Source organism: Populus trichocarpa, chromosome 18, assembly GCF_000002775.5.
Source record: "Populus trichocarpa isolate Nisqually-1 chromosome 18, P.trichocarpa_v4.1, whole genome shotgun sequence".
In the NCBI taxonomy this organism is placed as follows: Eukaryota; Viridiplantae; Streptophyta; class Magnoliopsida; order Malpighiales; family Salicaceae; genus Populus; species Populus trichocarpa.
The window spans coordinates 10692626-10709741 of NC_037302.2; the positions used below are offsets into that span (position 1 = coordinate 10692626).

A 17116-nucleotide genomic window follows, 5' to 3' on the forward strand; every position below is an offset into this window, starting at 1 on the left:
TTGCCCTTCTTTTCCAGTACCTAATATTGAAGTTTCTTATTTTACAACTTGAATCGCAGAGTATGCTCAAACAGTTAGAGTAAATGAGAAGACCGATGTTTATAGCTTTGGGGTTGTCCTTCTAGAACTAACAACGGGAAAAGCAGCAAATTATGGTGATGAGCATACAGGCCTCGCCAAATGGGCATTGCGTCACATGCAAGAAGGAAAAACTATAGTCGATGCCTTAGATGACGAGATAAAGGAACCTTGTTACGTGGATGAAATGAGCAATGTTTTCCTATTGGGGGTTTTCTGTACCAGCGAAGTGCCTTCTGCTAGGCCTCACATGAAGGAGGTTTTGCAAATCTTACTCGGAAGGAACCATCCATTGGTCTACGGAGTGAAGAACATTGGAAGTGAGTATGATTCCACTCCTTTGCTTAAGAACTCAAAACGCGAGGGGCAATCAGAAAGTGACAGCACTTTGGCATCCGATAATTGATCACTCTGCTTTATGCACAGAAATCACCACTACTCCCTGCTTACCTTGAGAATAAGGAGTGTTATTTTTGAGTTCAAATTGTAAAATTTGCATAGTTAGGCACATAATGAGCTAGTATAAGTCTAAGATAGTAGATACCATCTAAATCTTCAGAGAATAAAATCGGCAGCTACAAGGTTGCAATGCTGTAGCTTGTACGATCTTTTCAAAACCATTGTCCAAGCTGGGATGCATGATATCCGTTAATATATACAGTGTACTAAAGCAAACAAGCACCATTCCTCTAAATCTCTAATGCCAAGCACGGCCCAACAGTCGTTCAGGGCTCTGATAATGAGAGACATAGGATTTAGGTGCGCGCGCCACCTTCACAATAATTTCACCTGTGAATTTCTCCCACAGCCACAGGCCACCATTTAAAATCGCACGCATATAAAGGCGAAACCCAAAAAACTCGCCGCCTGGCTTCCACCAGCAACAAAAGATCAACAAAGAACAGTCATGCATGCAGGTCAAAAAAGAGTTCGTCTAACGAACAAAACATATCTGGCAATGAGATAGCTTCTAGCCTACCACGTGTTGATCCAGTAAATAAATCATGATCATAAAAATTCACTTTATTTTCCATCGGAACCATAGAAAAAATATTCCGTCAAATGTAACAACTCAAATAATTGTTTTACATCCCCCACTTTATTGTGTAATTCATGTAAATGACTGAGAAAAGTAAAGAGGAGCAGTGTGACAGACTCCCACACTGAAGCTTGGGACCACTAATGGCACTTTTCAAAAGAGTATTTGATCTACTGCTCAACTTACTACCACAAAATATGGATTTCGCTGGCATCGTCATAAGAACTAGGTTGAAAAGCTCCAGATGATTTGAAGTCGAGTGTAGAGGGATAGATAATATACAAAAAACAAAAATGTAACACTACTTAATGTAATGGGTTATCATCAAGATTCTTCGACCTCCAGGTATTGGGAATGCGAGGCTGCTAGGAGAGCAGCTCCAATGCCTGAGCCATCATTAGACTGCTCAACGACAATGTTGTCAGAAACTTCTTCTCCCAGTAACTCCTTGAGAGTGCTTTCCATGCAGGTACTAAATTTAGAGTAGTGCTCATACAACCCACCATCCATTGCTATCACAGACTTCTGCTTTTCACCATCCTTTACAGTGTCTCTACCCAATTTCTTGATGATGCCTACAATCCCAGCAGCAGATAGGCGGGCACCACGAGTGGCAACAATGTCACATAGTTCAACAATAGCTTTCCTCATTTTCAGCGAGGTATGAGGTATCTAGGGGACAAAAGGAAGCAAAAATGAAATGTGCCCTTTGGATTACATAACAAAACAACGAAATATTTTTGCAGTCGGAGAAGAGCAAAGATGGCAATTGAAAATGGAAAACATCATGACTCTCCTATAACCTGGTTCACACCAAGCCAAATGTGGCAGGTTTCCAAGAACCACCAAATTATCTTGACAGAAGATGAAGCAGAGGTGGTACACATACAGTCATCAACACAAACCTAACCTAACTAGTTATTGATATTAATTTCCTCTTATATATAATGCATCGCACAGATTGAGTCAGCCTGTTTTCTTAGGTTCAATCTCTTTCACCCAACTTCACCTTTACCTTTTCCTTTTCATTTTTTACATTTCTTACAGAGTAACCAAAAAGAAATTTATTTTGAACGAGTTATGAAAATGAGGTAATTTGGAAGTTAATTGCGAGAGTTATAACTGAACTTTAGAACCACTATTCACCTATTGTGTGTAAACTACTATTTTTCTTATTTTATTATGCAAGTTTTTGGGATAAATAGTGTCACCTTAAGCAGATATCATTTTTAATTTTTGAAATAAAATGGTATCAAAAAGAAAGATATGCATCAAAGTGAGGTGGCGTAGCGGTCCTTGTTTTGCATGGAGAAGGAAAATGAATGTATGGCAATGAAATTTTCCAAAACATGAGACGATTGGATGGGGACAAACAAAATCTCCACAACATCACTTCATTATCATACCAACTTGAATACTTCAAGCAAGTTAAGAGGAAGTTTTGATCTCTATGCTGAATTACAATTAATCTCTTTTTCTCATTAAGAAAGCGTATCAAGATGTAAGAGGTAAATAGAATGATACAAAAGGCAAACACAATAGGCAAAGCATAATACCTCTAAAATATCTTTTAGTTTGCTTCCAACAACTCTCAGATCTGAAGATTCATCATGGTGCATTGCAGACATGTGAGGCGTCCTGCATATTAACAGCAGTGCAAGTTTGTATTAGTTACAACATCAACAGCATTGGGTTGATCAAGATGCAATGACGAGCCATCTCAACTCAAAACAGGAAAAGGACCAAAAACTTCGAACTCAATACATGGCAGACAGCTCACAAACAAAAATATATGGCAGACCTTAAGATGAATGGAATCTTCAGTTTTTGTGGAACAATATCACCAAAAAAGGCAGCCTCTTCAGCCATTTTCAGTAGAACTCTGCGTACAATTTCTCCCAAATACATACCAGAAATAATCTTTTCAAAAATCTGCAAACAATAATGACAAAGCTCTTATAAGTACATTAAACCACCTCTATAAGCAGCAATGAGTCAAAACAAATAAGGAATATAGCATCACCTGTTCGCCAGGATTCAAAGACTCAACATCCAAGTCTTGATCATATTCTGTTAGTGGAAGGTGCGAAGACCGGAAATTACCCCATTCCATGTTGATAACCTATAATAAGAAACAGTTCGGGTATCAGTTTATGCTTATTAAATTATAAGCATTCCTGTCATAAGACAAAGTAAAAAAGAGGAGAAATTGTATCTGAAATGCCAACCATTTCTCCAGATTTGGGTAGAAGACCATGCCACTTAGGAATTGCTTGTGCTCGCTCTACATATGCTGCATTTGTTCCAGTACCCAATATTACAGCAGCAATTACATCTGGGTTGTGGTATCGACCTCCAGCTAATGTTCCAATTGTATCATTGACCTACATCAGCTCAGAGAGTTGAAGAATCTGTTTAGTTATGTAGACATGTGACTGCATTACGCATTAAGCACCCATTCCATCAGCACTGGACTGTAAATCACATTCTTTGTCATTTAATAGAAAACACCCAAACAGAGAACCCAGGGACAGCAACCAAATTACTTACCAAAGCTGACACGCGCATGTCAAGTCCAATTCTTTCCATGGCTTTGGTTAATTCTCCCACCACATCTTCTCCAACCTAAGGACCAGGAATGAAGTTAGCAACAAGGTGAAAAAGGATTGGCAGAATAAGAAGGTACAGTTATTGACTGAAGCTATTGCAATCTTGAGTCTAAGTGCTGGTTACAGTATTTTGCTTTAACATTTTCCAGAGCAGAAATATCAGGGATATACCCTCACAAGGCTATATTTAGAGAACTGTCTGCTTTTAGAAGTAAATGTAGAGCACATGTGGCAGAGTTATAACTCTGAGTAAGTAAGATACAAGTGGTTAATTTGAGCTTTCCACACAGTAGAGATATATGCTCGCTAACTAAATTATGCAGACTACACGTGAGCAATAAGAACTAGAAAGAAAATGAACGCTTTGATAGAAAATTCCTTTGCTCCTGAAGCTTGGTTGACATGGTTGGCATGTGTTCCCACAGAATTTAAGCAGGAACATACCTTACTGCTAAGATTTCACAGATCAATGGAAACTAATAATAAATTCAGAGTGATATCCAGAACATCAGAAAACAAGCACTAACAAAATTAGTAAATTTCAGATGCTTACGATCGGTTTCTCTATTTAAGTGATCAAAACCATCAGAAATCAAGTACTACCAGTATGTCTGTGTTCAACTGCCAGCTGCATGTGTGTCTCACAATAAAAAGACTAACTATTATATGCATTGTTACATAGAATGGCTCCAAAATATTATTAATGCAATTTTTAACACTGCATATGACCTGTACCCCTTAGGGAATGCTTTAATAATTTTGTCACTGTTCACTGATGAAAAGGAATATATGTAACGCAAAGAAGTGGAGTAGGTAAAGGGAAAAACGTTGACATTTTTAGATGGTAAAACAATTTCTTGTAAGTTTTTTATTCTCATAACAGATATGCACCAAGATAAAAACCAATATAACTGTAATTGAAAAAACTGATTGTAATGCAATGAAAACAGATGGCCAAAGGAGGAGGGGGGAGGGAGGCAAGTGAGGGTAATTAGGATTCACCACATCATCTATGGAGAATCCTTTTGTCCATTTTATAAGATTTCCAGATGCTATTGATGTTTGCCTAACTGGAAATGAGAAGGTAAAACCGAGCTCCCTTTGTCTCCCAGGTGAACAATGCAGACCTTCACTTTCTGTGGCAACAAAATTGGCAAGCGCTGTAGCAATGAAACCAAATAGTGCCTGAAATCACCACCGTATACAATATATTCAGATCACTAACTATTCTAAGCAAGTTTAAGTTTGATAGACTAGTTTGAAATGATGCTCACATCTGAAGATCCAGTCATCAAGTGTGGAGGAATTGAAACTTCCTCAAACTCTTGTTTGACAACACCTCCATCCCTCCCACCGAGCAGTACCCGTATAACTCGAAAATTTGTTCCGCCAAGGTCCAATGCATAGAACAACCCATTCTCTTCTCTGAAAAATTAAGCACAGAAGTAGCTAACCATTCAGTGGTAATTACATTTAGTTAATATAAAATGTCTTGACAAATGAAATTGCGTTCTCTCAGGAACAAATTCTTCACAGAAAAGCAACATCTTTCGTGTTCCTGTATGAACATCAAAGCTTCTTTTGTCTTCTGTCACTCATTAATTCTTCATTTTTTTTTTCTATAAATTTTTCATTTTTCAGTACTTAAAAAACCTTATCCACAATTTTAAAAGGGCTATCTGCAGCTAAAAGGAGTTCATCAACCAAACAATCCTATGGTTGAACGATTAAAAGGAATACCACATCCCAGAAATTTCTGTACATTCTTCCAAGTTGATCATTACTAAGTTGACCAGCATAGAATTTTATTTATGTGAAAATTTAACCTACAACATGATAATCTCAAATAACTCCATCTTAAGTTTATTTGATTATAAAACATGGATGTTCATAATAAGATATTTATGTAGACCACAAAGCCAGCCTTTATCAGCAGTACAGTACCACCAACTGATCATAAAGAATCCACGCTCCATAAGAAACACATCAAATCAGCAGCCAAAAAAGAAACCTTGCAGAATCTATCAACTCAATACAAACTAAGTACTGTTTGCTTATCAGTTTAAAAAATGAAATGACCACCCACTTCAAAAACTCCAAAGTTCATCAAATCAGATATTGTGATAAGATACTAATACAACATAAGAGAACTCACTGCCCGGGAGATTTCCGAACCACAGCTATATGAAAAGCAAAGATGAGAATTGAGATATAAGCTGTAAAAAGCAAAATGTAGCAGCAAAGCTTCGAACAGTAAGCTATATTCCAAGTTCCATTCAACGGGAAAAAAACAGAGGGAGAAGAAGAAAGCAAACCATTGATGAAAGAAAAAGAAAGCATTTATTGATTGAATGAAAAAGAGGGAACTACAAAAGAGACAACGTTAGGTAACTTAAAAGCAAAGGCTAAAAATTTTTACAAATCCTACCCGAAGCCAGCGAAACATGTCAAGCTTAATTGAAGAAAGGTAGAATTCAAGATTAGTAAAGAATACGCCTTTCACTAATAAAAAGTTAATTCTTGAACTATCTACATCAAAGAAAACCCATCTCCACTAAATTTCAATGGACACAAAAGAGTTTAAAGATTCTTGTTTATACACTCAAGTTCACAACTGTTAATCAAACTCACCCTTAAACAATCTTATTTATGAACTCCTACTTCATTCCCTAAAAACACATCAAAACGAAATTCGTTTTTCATGTCCAAAGCAGAACTCTTTTACCAACACAACAATCATCAAAACATTAATAACTAATAAAATTACAAATAAAATCAGGATATTAGAGAAAAGATTGAAAATTCAGTAGCTTTTTTTCAGGACAAAAAACAAATCCCCACGATTAATCAACAATTAAAAAAAATTCCATTACTTCAGAAATCTATTTATAAATATCCCTCTAGAAAATTAAATACTACACAAGTAAACTTAAATGGGAAATGAAAACGAAAATAAAAGTAATTATGTTTTACTTTAGTAAGATTAATAGTTGATTACCCGGAGGGAAGATTATCTACATAGCTGATTAACATCTTGAGCTTACTACCACCCTCAGATGCAAGGCCGGCATGCATCTCAACGGTCATAGCATCAGCCACCTGTCTTAACTTCCCAATAGGGGTCCCACAATTTTCCTCAAACTCTCTTAGTATCGCCATAGCCCTGGCCCACCTCCCTGAACATCTCATCCTGTGCCTCACCACCAACGCCGCCGCCGCACACACTGTCGCCGCGCAAACAACCGCCGCTCCTACTGCCACCTTCCCCATCACAGTAGTAGTAACAACAAAAACAACAACAACAACAATAGCGACAACAACGGTCCCTAAAACTGTTGGATTTGGAGTTGAAGGAAATGAATCAGCTATTTATAATATAAAAGGATTCATAGATAAGGATTTATAGCGGAAAATTTGAAGCAAAATTATCGGTTGTCAAAGCTGGATTTGTCTCGGAAAATAAGGTAAGACTGCTAGAAAAGAAAAGTGTTTCATCTAAACATAGATGAGGGTTTACTTTTGTAATTTTATTTTCGGTTTAATGTTTTTATTTGGTCCTCCAACTGTTTATTTTCTTATCCTTCATCCTTTTACTATATTTTCTACTATAATACCCCGTATGTTTATAATCATTCAAATTGTTTATATACAATCCATTAGCCGATATTTTTTTAGTTTATTTTATTTTTTATTTAATATTATTATATTTTTTTAAAATATTTTTTCAATATTTAAATAAAAATAGTTTTTCTAGTTTGTTTTTCTTATTTAGTATTATTAGAGTTTTCTAGTTTTTTCTATATAAAATGTTGTAATAGCCTTTTGACAAGTTGAGACTTGAATGAATAAAAATTAAATATTTTGAGAGTCTCCTAAGTCTTAATACTTATGATATTTTTTTATCTTTGATGATTTTAACTTATAACAAACATCTTATCTTTTTTTCTTATCTGCATCAATTAGTATTAGAGCTTAATGATTCTTAATAGTTATTTTGCTTTGTTGCATGTTGCAAAACAATCATGGTTGGAAGATGTTGCAAAACAAGCGTGTATAGGAGGGGATGAGAAGGTTCGCTCTCAGGAAAAAGACATTCAAAAACTAGTGTGTTGTTTTTGTCTGCATCAGTTGATGTTATTTGAAACCTTGATGGTGGGACCTATAATAAGATAGCCCACACAAAGGTGTGGTGTTAGGGGTCCATGATGTGGAAGTCCACACAAAAGTGTTGTGTTAGGGATCCACGATAAGATGACCCACATAAAGGTGTTATGTTAGGGATTCATGGTGGGGAAGTCCTCACAAATGTGTTATGTTAGGAACCTAAATAAGGTAACCCATATATAAAATGATTTTTTGATGGAGAACAATTTCTAACTGAAGATTGCACTCGAGAACAAGTTCATTTCAACCTGAGAAGACTAATACATAAACTTTTTTTAGGATAATATATATTTTCCTTTGTTTCTATTTAAAGATAATATTTTTTCTAATTAATTTTTTTCTTATTCAGTATTACTAAGGTTTTCTAGTTTTTTATATATAAAAGGTTGTGGTAGCCATTTGGTAAGTGGAAACTTGGATAGATAAAAATTGAATATTTAGGAGTCTTCTTCATAGTCATGGTGTTTTTGGTCTTTGAGAGTTTTGACTTGTAACAAACTTCGTTTCCTTTACTATGTTTGAATCGGTTGGTATTAGAGCTCAATGATTACTAGTTTTGATTAGAGGACATAGAGGATGTGTATCAGAGCTCACTGGTCCCAAGTATATAATGATGATTCAAACCATATATTAGGATCTTTTAACAAATTTTGAATGAAAAGTTTTTAACTTGGCCTTTTAACAACCTTTCAATTTTTATATCTTCTTTGTGAGTGATTTAATTTATATATTTAGGGTGGTGAGTTATTCGTGTTCGTTTCAATTTGGTACTTTAAAGTGGTGACCGAAAATTATCATTTATGTGATTGATCTGTCACTTTACAATTTTCATATCATCCCGATATCAAGTTAGTATCAAAGCTTTAGATTTATAACCATGGTTGTTCGTGGACATCGTGTGTAAGAATTCAAGAGGAACATTCGTAGTTTTGAAATTGATAAAATAAAAAGGCAACTTCAGCAACTCCAAGAGCATTTTGACTGATTTAATAATTGAGACAATAATGGTGAGGATATTAATCCTTTCCTTCACAAACCATATTGAGCATAATTTTAGTGATGGTTCTTCTTCTAAGCATAAAAAAAGAAGTAATAGAATTCCATATTGAGAATCTGATGTAAAGATATTCCTGAAAATGATTATTCAATGTAGCTTTTTGATTGATATATATAAGTGAAATTTCAACAACATGAAAATGATGATGAAACTAAAAATCTTGATGATTCTAGATCTTTTATGGATTGGAATCAACCATCAAAATTCGATGAGGATAAGAAAGATGATATCGAAGGAAAATATCTCGATACGAAAATCTAAGTCTATGATGAACCTAAGTATGCCAATGAAGTTCTTGTTACATTAATTGAGAAGCATGTTGAGGAGGTGGTTCTAAAATGAGTTTTGATAAAGAAAATTATGAAGGATGTGCTTCATATGTGATTAAAAAAATTTATGAAATTAATGGGGTCGAAGTTGATGTTCTTGGACAAAAAAAAAGTGAATTTGTCAATGTTTTTGACAACGTTCTAGAAACAATATTCATTAGTTTTGAACATAATAAAATTGATAAAGATGGGGGATTTGAGTTGTTCTTTTATGATAATTTAAGGAACATTTATGATATAGAAAGTAATTTAACTAATGTTAAAGGACTCTAGTTCAAAGTTTTCATAAAGGATAATGGAAGTGTTTTGATTGGACATCCACAAGATCGAGAAAAAAGTTATCTGAACTTGAGGACGAGTTTTTTCTCAATCAAAAGGACTTAATACAGGAGTGTCCTTAAATGGTCTTACTAATGTTAAACTACTTAAGTTTGGAATGACAATACAAAAAATAAAGTTCTTGATGATGTTTATTGTTCACCAATGTGCCAACTTTGAGCCCGAATTTGTATATCTTCATTGCATGAGAAAATAAACTTATCCTATTTGGTTTTTAATTTCAGAATATGATCTTTTTAAATTGTTCAACCATGCATGCAATGGAGTTTTCTATAATACGTTATGTCGGTTTTAATTTATAATCTTTCTAAGTGTTTATTTGTGTTTTTAAGAAGTCAAAAACATGTGTTAGTTAATGATTGTCTAGTTTTCTATCCAAGTCATTTGTTTGGGTCTTAATTACATTGTTTTAGTGTTTTTCTAGACTTGAAGGGTATTTCAAAGTATATAATGATGATTCAAACTATGTATTGGGATCTTTTGAAAAAAATTAAATGAAAAATCTTTGACTTGATCTTTTAGCAACCTATCTTGTTCTATATCTCATTTATGAGTGGTTGACTTATTCCTTAACTTTATATCTCTAAAGTGGTGATTTAATTATATCTTTAGGGTGGTGAGTTATTCACGTCTGTATCTCTCCAGTTTTGTATCATAGAGTAGTGAGCAAAAATTATAATTTGTGCAAGTGATATGTTACTTTATGATTTTTATACCTTCTCGGTATCAGGAACTCATGATCGAATGGACCACACATAAAAGGATGTTCATGGTAAATGATGGTTTTTTACTAAAGTCTGAACACGAGGAAGAGTTCCTTCCACGGAAAATTGATGTAGGAGTTTTTTAGAAAATTGATGTAGGAGTTTTTTTTAGGAAAATAAATATTTTTCTTAGTTAATTTTTTTTTATTTTTTTCATATTCAATATTATTACCCTTTTTAAAAAAAATCAATTTAAAGAAAACAATTTTCCTAGTTTATTTTTATTATTTAGTATTACTAGGGTTTTCTAATTTTTCTTTGTTTAAAGGATTATACTAGTATTTTGGCAAGTTAAGACATAAATAAATAAAAATTAAGTATTTTAAGAATCTATCTATACTTATAGTATTTTTAGTTTTTAATGGTTTTAAATTGTAACAAACCTCTTATCTTTCACTCTCATCCATATTTAATATAACATAGAAATTCACTCATTTCCTTTTAAGTAGTAATTAGCCAAATTTCTATGCTTTTCTTTTTTTAGAGACACCTTTAGCTTAGAATTATTATAGTTATGATTCTGATTTTTGTCTATAATTATGGTTATGTTTTGATAATTATGTAGTTGAGAAAAATTGTATCGAAATTAATAAATAAAAAAACTCATATATATTCTTATATATATTTGGCTATGAGATATAAGTAAATTGCACGCCCAATTTTATGATATAATGCAGGTTTATAGCATTTGGGAGTTTTTTTTTTTAATTTAGCAAAATACCCATTATATGATTTTATGTAGACTGCATATTAATGGAAAAATCCAACATTTTCATTAACAAATATCGACGATGACAATGAATTGAAATACTAAGGGGACTAAATTGACATAAGTTCAAGATATGGGGATCAAATATCACTATTGATGTATTTTTGGGATTTTATTAACTCTTTGGTACTTCTACCCGAGTGCGCTGCGGTCTGAAACGAGAAGATATTTACGAGTTTGAGGTGGGGAGATGATAGATAATGTTTTGTTAGAAAAGTGGACAATATGGTTTGTGTCTTCCTTTCATGATGCTTTTTGTACTTTTCGTTTAAGAATGCCAGGTGTTTTTTTTTTTATCTTATTAGCACGTGCAAAGCTGGAATCTTACACGAAAATTAAAAAATAAAAAATTCAATGATATTAATCCTTCAATTTTTTTAAAATATTTTTTATTTAAAAATAATATTTTTTTATTTTTTAAAATTTATTTTTAATATCAGTATATTAAAATAATTTAAAAATATATTAAAAAAATTAACTTTTTAAAAATATTTTTAAAACGTAGAAATTTTATATTTGTATTTTAAATTATTTAAAAAATAAATTTGATCTTATGAATAAAACAAAAATTTTCTAACATGATCTTGAACGGAGACAGAATATTTTATTTGTTATGATTGAAATTTTATCCGATTGAGATCCATGGTTTTACTCGGATAATGTGGGCGGGTGTAATCTTTAACTTGTCCAAAACGTTGACCGGAAAACTCTGTCGAAGATGAGTCTTACAGCTAATTTTGTCCAAAATTGACCATAATCTGACTCAGCAACCAGTCATCATTTTGATTTTTTAAGCTGACTCCAAGTTGGGGAATCCAATCCAAATACTTATTCTCTATAAATTCCCATTAATAAACCTATTTACTATTTCATAATCTGACTATTATTTACTATTTCATAATAATAATAACACTAATAATAATAATAATAATGTTGAAAAATAATATTTAGTTTTTTTTTTCTGAGTATTGAAATAGTGCAATTGGATTATTAGTTATATATAATTAGTAAATCATTTAGTGCTTTAAAAATATTAATTTTTAATTTTTCAATATAGAATTGAGACTTGTTGTTTTATGTTGGACTGCTCATATTATTATTATTATTATTGTTACTACTATATATAAATGATGGATATTTTATGTGTTTTAACAATAATTTCATATAAAAAATTGATTAGTTGTTTTTGTTATATTTTTCTAATGTTAATGTTTTCGTTGATGTATTATTATTAAAATTTGTTAATTTATTTGTTTACTTGAGTTTCTTTAAAATTAAAATTGATTGTTGGTGGTTAATTGAATGGATAACAAATAATTAATTATTTTAATTTTGTTTATTGATTTTTATCTTGATTATGGTCATGGTTAACCATTGCCATCCTTAAATGAGATGATGTGTATCCTTTTTTGTTCTAGAAGGGAACCCAAGAAGAGAGAGGTCAATCAGGTAATTTCTCAAAAAGGATGAATAATACCCATAATGTGTGTGAGCAGTCCAGACCACGTGAATAAGCTTTGTCGCAAAGGAGATGTCAGTTTTGTAGTAATTAGAAACTCTAATTGTTTTTTTAGAGATTCTCTAGGTTGATTATGTTAAATAAAAAATTAAAATTATTTTAAAATAGCTCATTTAAAACAAGGTGTTTCATATCTATTTTTAATGATAAAAATATTTATTATATTTACATGCTAAAAAAACATACCTAAAGTAGTTTGTGTATTTATTAAAGATAAAAATAATTAAGAGAACCTAAAACAATAATTTGAAACTTGAGCCCTGTGATTTGGCACAATCTGTACTTAAGGGAATGATAATTGTTAAATAAGTTTCGGCCCATCTCTCTTAATTATGTTTGAAATGGGCTCGCCTACTTTACTCTTAATAAGCCTATCGTGAGATATAGTGCGTGTTTTGCTTGGGATTTGGGGTGCCTTCGTTGCCTCTTCTCTTCTGCACCGGCAGTGAGTTTCACCGTCGGTTAAAAACAAGTGTTATTGTTTTTGAGGTAGTTTTTATTGTTATATTTTGAAAAGAAGTAAGTTTTAAAAAAATATGATTAGTTATAATTAGTTGGATTTAAATATGTTTTTGGTAAAAATTATGGTTGAAGTTTATGTATAGTAAAATACATGTATAAAATGTTTGGTGAAAGTGTGTTTGCAGTTGTTTTTTAAAGTATTTTTTACTTGGAAATGCATCAAAATAATATTTTTTTTAATTTTTAAAAAATTATTTTTTTATTAGCGCATCAAAATGCTCTGAAAACACAAAAAATATATCAATTTGAAGTAAAAAATAAATAAAAAATTTTCAATTTTTTTCAAATGTGTTTTTGAAACACAAAAACAATCGGGGTTTTACAAAATTCAATTAAAAAAAATATGTAAAAACTACTTCACAAAAATTACATTTCAAACTCAATTTTTTAATAAATCTCACAATATATAATATAATTTAATTTATTATTAAATATTTTACTGCGTTTATTTCACTGCAAATATAAAACCCGGTGAAAACAAACGCAACAAAGAGAGATCAACGCATATGAAAGTTACTTTCTTTTCCTATTCATTTTCTTTTTCTTCATCATTGAAATAAGGCCTACGTACTACTTTTGATTTTGTGTTGTTGTGTTCGTCGGTGGCTGGTTGTTCGACATGAGGAGAGGGACTATTCGATGGCTGGGAAAGGCAGGTGGTCCAACGGAGGAGGGCTGTCCTGAGGAGAGGGACTTTTCGATGGCTGGAAAATGGATTAAAATTATTAGGCAAGAAACTTAAATTAATTATTGATCAACATAGCATGAAATTTATCACAATTATAACTAAATTCAGCATGAAATTAAGAGGTAACAAATAAAAATTAAATAGGTTCAATCGAGAAGTAATTAACTCAACAAAATATATTCTTGAAAGGAAATTGTCATTGAATTAATTAGCTTCATTTTAAAATAAAAATGTTATTGGATTAATGAACTTTTTCTTGAAATAAAAATATAATTGGATTGAAATAAAAATGTCATTGAGTCAATAAAATTTATTTATTTTTTAATATTATTGGATTAACGCGCTTCTTTTATAATAAAAGTACCACTTAAAAGGAAATTGCTATCAAATAAATGATCTTTACTTAAATTAAAATATTATTTAAAAGAAAATTGACATTGAATTGATGAGTTTCACCTTGAAATAAAAGTATCATTTGAAAGAAGATTATTATCGGATTGATGGGCTTTTCTTGAATTAAAATACTTTTGAAAGAAGATTATTATCGGATTGATGGGCTTTTCTTGAATTAAAATACTTCACTTTAAAATAAAAATACTTTTTGAAAGGAAATTTCCATCGGAATAAAGGTTTTCACCTTGAAATAAAAATATCATCTAAAAAAAGTTATCATCAAAATTAAAATGCTTTTGAAAGAAATTTGTCATTGGATTTTTGGACCTCACTTTGAAATAAAAATGCTTTTTGAAAGGAGATCTCAATCCAACCAAGAGGTTTTACTTGAATTAAAATGTTATTTAAAAGAAAATTATTATGGGATTAAAGGGCTACACTTTGAAATAAAATACAATCTTAATAAAAAATTATTATCAGACTAATGGACTTTATTTTGAAATAAAAGTTGTCATTGGATGAATGGGCTTCTTGGGAAAAAAAAAATTATCATCGAATTGATAGACTTGAAAAATAATATCAAGATTGAAGATTCTTTTGAAAATAAAGTGTCATTGAGTTAATTTGATTGAAAAATGCTCTCATAATTAACAGGTTTTGTTTGAAAAAAAAAATGTCATTAAATTAATAGGTGTTAAAGAAAAATGCTATGGTGAATGATAGGCATGAAAATCATCTAATTGTGAGGTGACCAACCTTAACTTGTTGAAGCAACGTAAACAAGGAACTTCATTAATCAATGGAAGGTTAAAAATTTTATATTTTAAAAGTCCAATCTTTTTTTTTGATGTGATTTGTATCTTTGAATACTTTTCAACTTTAGAAGTGTTAAGAACCAAGCATTGTTTTACTTGAGTTGTTTAAGTGATCCCAATACTTTCAATGGTTATTATGAGTTCCTTCTATGTTCTTCACTTTTGATCACTAGATAAGCACGGTTTATCCATCGTATTATCTTGGCCTACATTAATCTTACTTGTCATTTCTTTCAAGTGTAGGTTGAGAGTATATGTTCATTACTTTCTATTTTTCATCATCCTCGTGAAGAAGTTATAACATCTACTACTTTTAGCATATGATGGAGTTCTTGAAATCACTATTTAGCTATTGTATTCCTTAAAAATAAATTACCTCAATTGATCTAACTATGTTCATCTTTTTTAATTGCTATTTATAAGGAACAAATGTACCATCATCATTATTTTACTTTGCAAATTTAGTCAATTTAAGAATTCATTATAAAACATTTTTAAACTTTCTTGTTTTAGGACCAACCCATAAATTTTAATAATTGTGTTCTTATAGGTCTAATTAGTGAAGAAAAAAAAAGCTAGGGGTTGTTGGGTCTAAAAGGCCACACCCATATACTTAGCCTAAAAGGTAAAAGCCCGTACACATCTATGTCTAAAAGACTAGTTCTGCATCCCTTGTTTTTTTTTTAAGGTATAAATATTTTTTAATTTCACTAATATCAAAATTAGAAACATAAAATTAGGTTTTTATTCAATATTCAATATTTATTTTTAAAAAATAAAAACCATGCACTAAAAAAATTATATAATTTAGTTAGACCTTTTTTCCCTATTGTTACTTAAGCCAATCCATCATTCTTATGGAAGAGAAATCACATAAAATTTGAGAATCATTTTATCTAAAGGAGTTTTTATTTAAATAAAATTTATTTATATCATCCGAATAAAATGAATAAATGATGCAAGTATTTGTTTTTTAATTGAGTGAACAACACAACACATTATTCACTTGGATACATAACATGTCATTCAATATTGTTTTTTTTAGTCACCTCTGCTGATTGAAAAATTAGGGTTTGTGTTCGAGAGCCTAAAAATTCAATTTTTAACTTGTTTTAACTAGAAATTTTTTAAAAAATATCGTATAACCTAAATAAAAACTCATTTCTAATATTAAAACACTATTAATTACTTTAAAAACTGAAGATCCAATAACACTACCTCCATTAAACTCTCCTATTAAAAATGAATCTATTAACACCAAAATCATTTTTTTTTGTTAACACCAAAATCATTTTTTTTGTTAGAATGTGTCGAGCAAATCTTTTCTGTCTCTTCTTTCATTTTCCGAGCACTATTTCTCCTCTCTCAATGCCTATAAATTAAAACATAATAAAAATAAAGTTTAGAACTGAAATATAAAATTCTAAAACAACAAGAACCACATAATACAAAAAGAAAAAAAATAAGGGACCAAAATGAATTTTGTCACACCTTTTGAATAGTACAACTAGAAAAATGAATTTCTATGTTAATTTTGGTCTTTATTGTTTTAATTTTTATTTTAAACAACAACCTAAAATTCTATTTTGTAAAATCAATCATTCATCTAACATCAAAATGTTTTATGATATTTTGCAGACATAAGAGACAAGAGCATGTAAATCAAAATAAATAAAAAACAAAACATGACAACTTAACTTATGAGAATCAAATTGAAAAAAAAAAGTTTAATAACCAAAAATAATAGAGCTAAACATTTGATTTAATCACTCTTGATTTTGATCCTTAAAATTTTGAACAATAAAATATGAGATAATAAATAATGATGTTTGCTTAATTAAGAATCCACATCCTTTAGTGTTTTATATAATTATTATAATTCTACTCAACTCATAAACCAAATCTTAAACCAAGTTAAATAAGATAATCGAGTTTTATAACAACATATAATTTTAGTATATGAATATGTTTGTTTTTATGATCAAAATTATGGTTAGGTATATTTTAAAAATATGTTTGGTATGAAATAAT

General features: G+C 30.8%; 2 protein-coding genes across 4 annotated transcripts in view; one reads left to right on the plus strand and one right to left on the minus strand.

Moving 5' to 3' along the window:
* The window catches only part of LOC7461566 (receptor-like protein kinase 5), a 97366-nt gene extending 96634 nt beyond the window's left edge, over positions 1–732 (plus strand). For all 3 annotated transcript variants that reach the window (XM_052448801.1, XM_052448800.1, XM_002324420.4), the window contains one exon: positions 60–732. In XM_052448801.1, coding sequence (XP_052304761.1) covers positions 60–484 — 425 coding nt within the window. In that variant the 3' untranslated portion in view covers positions 485–732. The remainder of the gene's footprint in view (positions 1–59) is intronic.
* A 351-nt stretch (positions 733–1083) lies between these two features.
* Positions 1084–7227, minus strand: LOC7461567 (hexokinase-1). Its single transcript, XM_002324995.4, has 9 exons — positions 6725–7227; positions 5001–5151; positions 4729–4911; positions 3668–3742; positions 3346–3501; positions 3141–3239; positions 2919–3049; positions 2674–2755; positions 1084–1789 (listed from the first exon to the last, which is right to left on the minus strand). Exons 1-9 carry the CDS (start codon positions 6994–6996, stop codon positions 1442–1444), a joined length of 1497 nt encoding a protein of 498 aa, XP_002325031.1. The 5' UTR covers positions 6997–7227; the 3' UTR covers positions 1084–1441.
* Positions 7228–17116: the final 9889 nt, after the last annotated feature.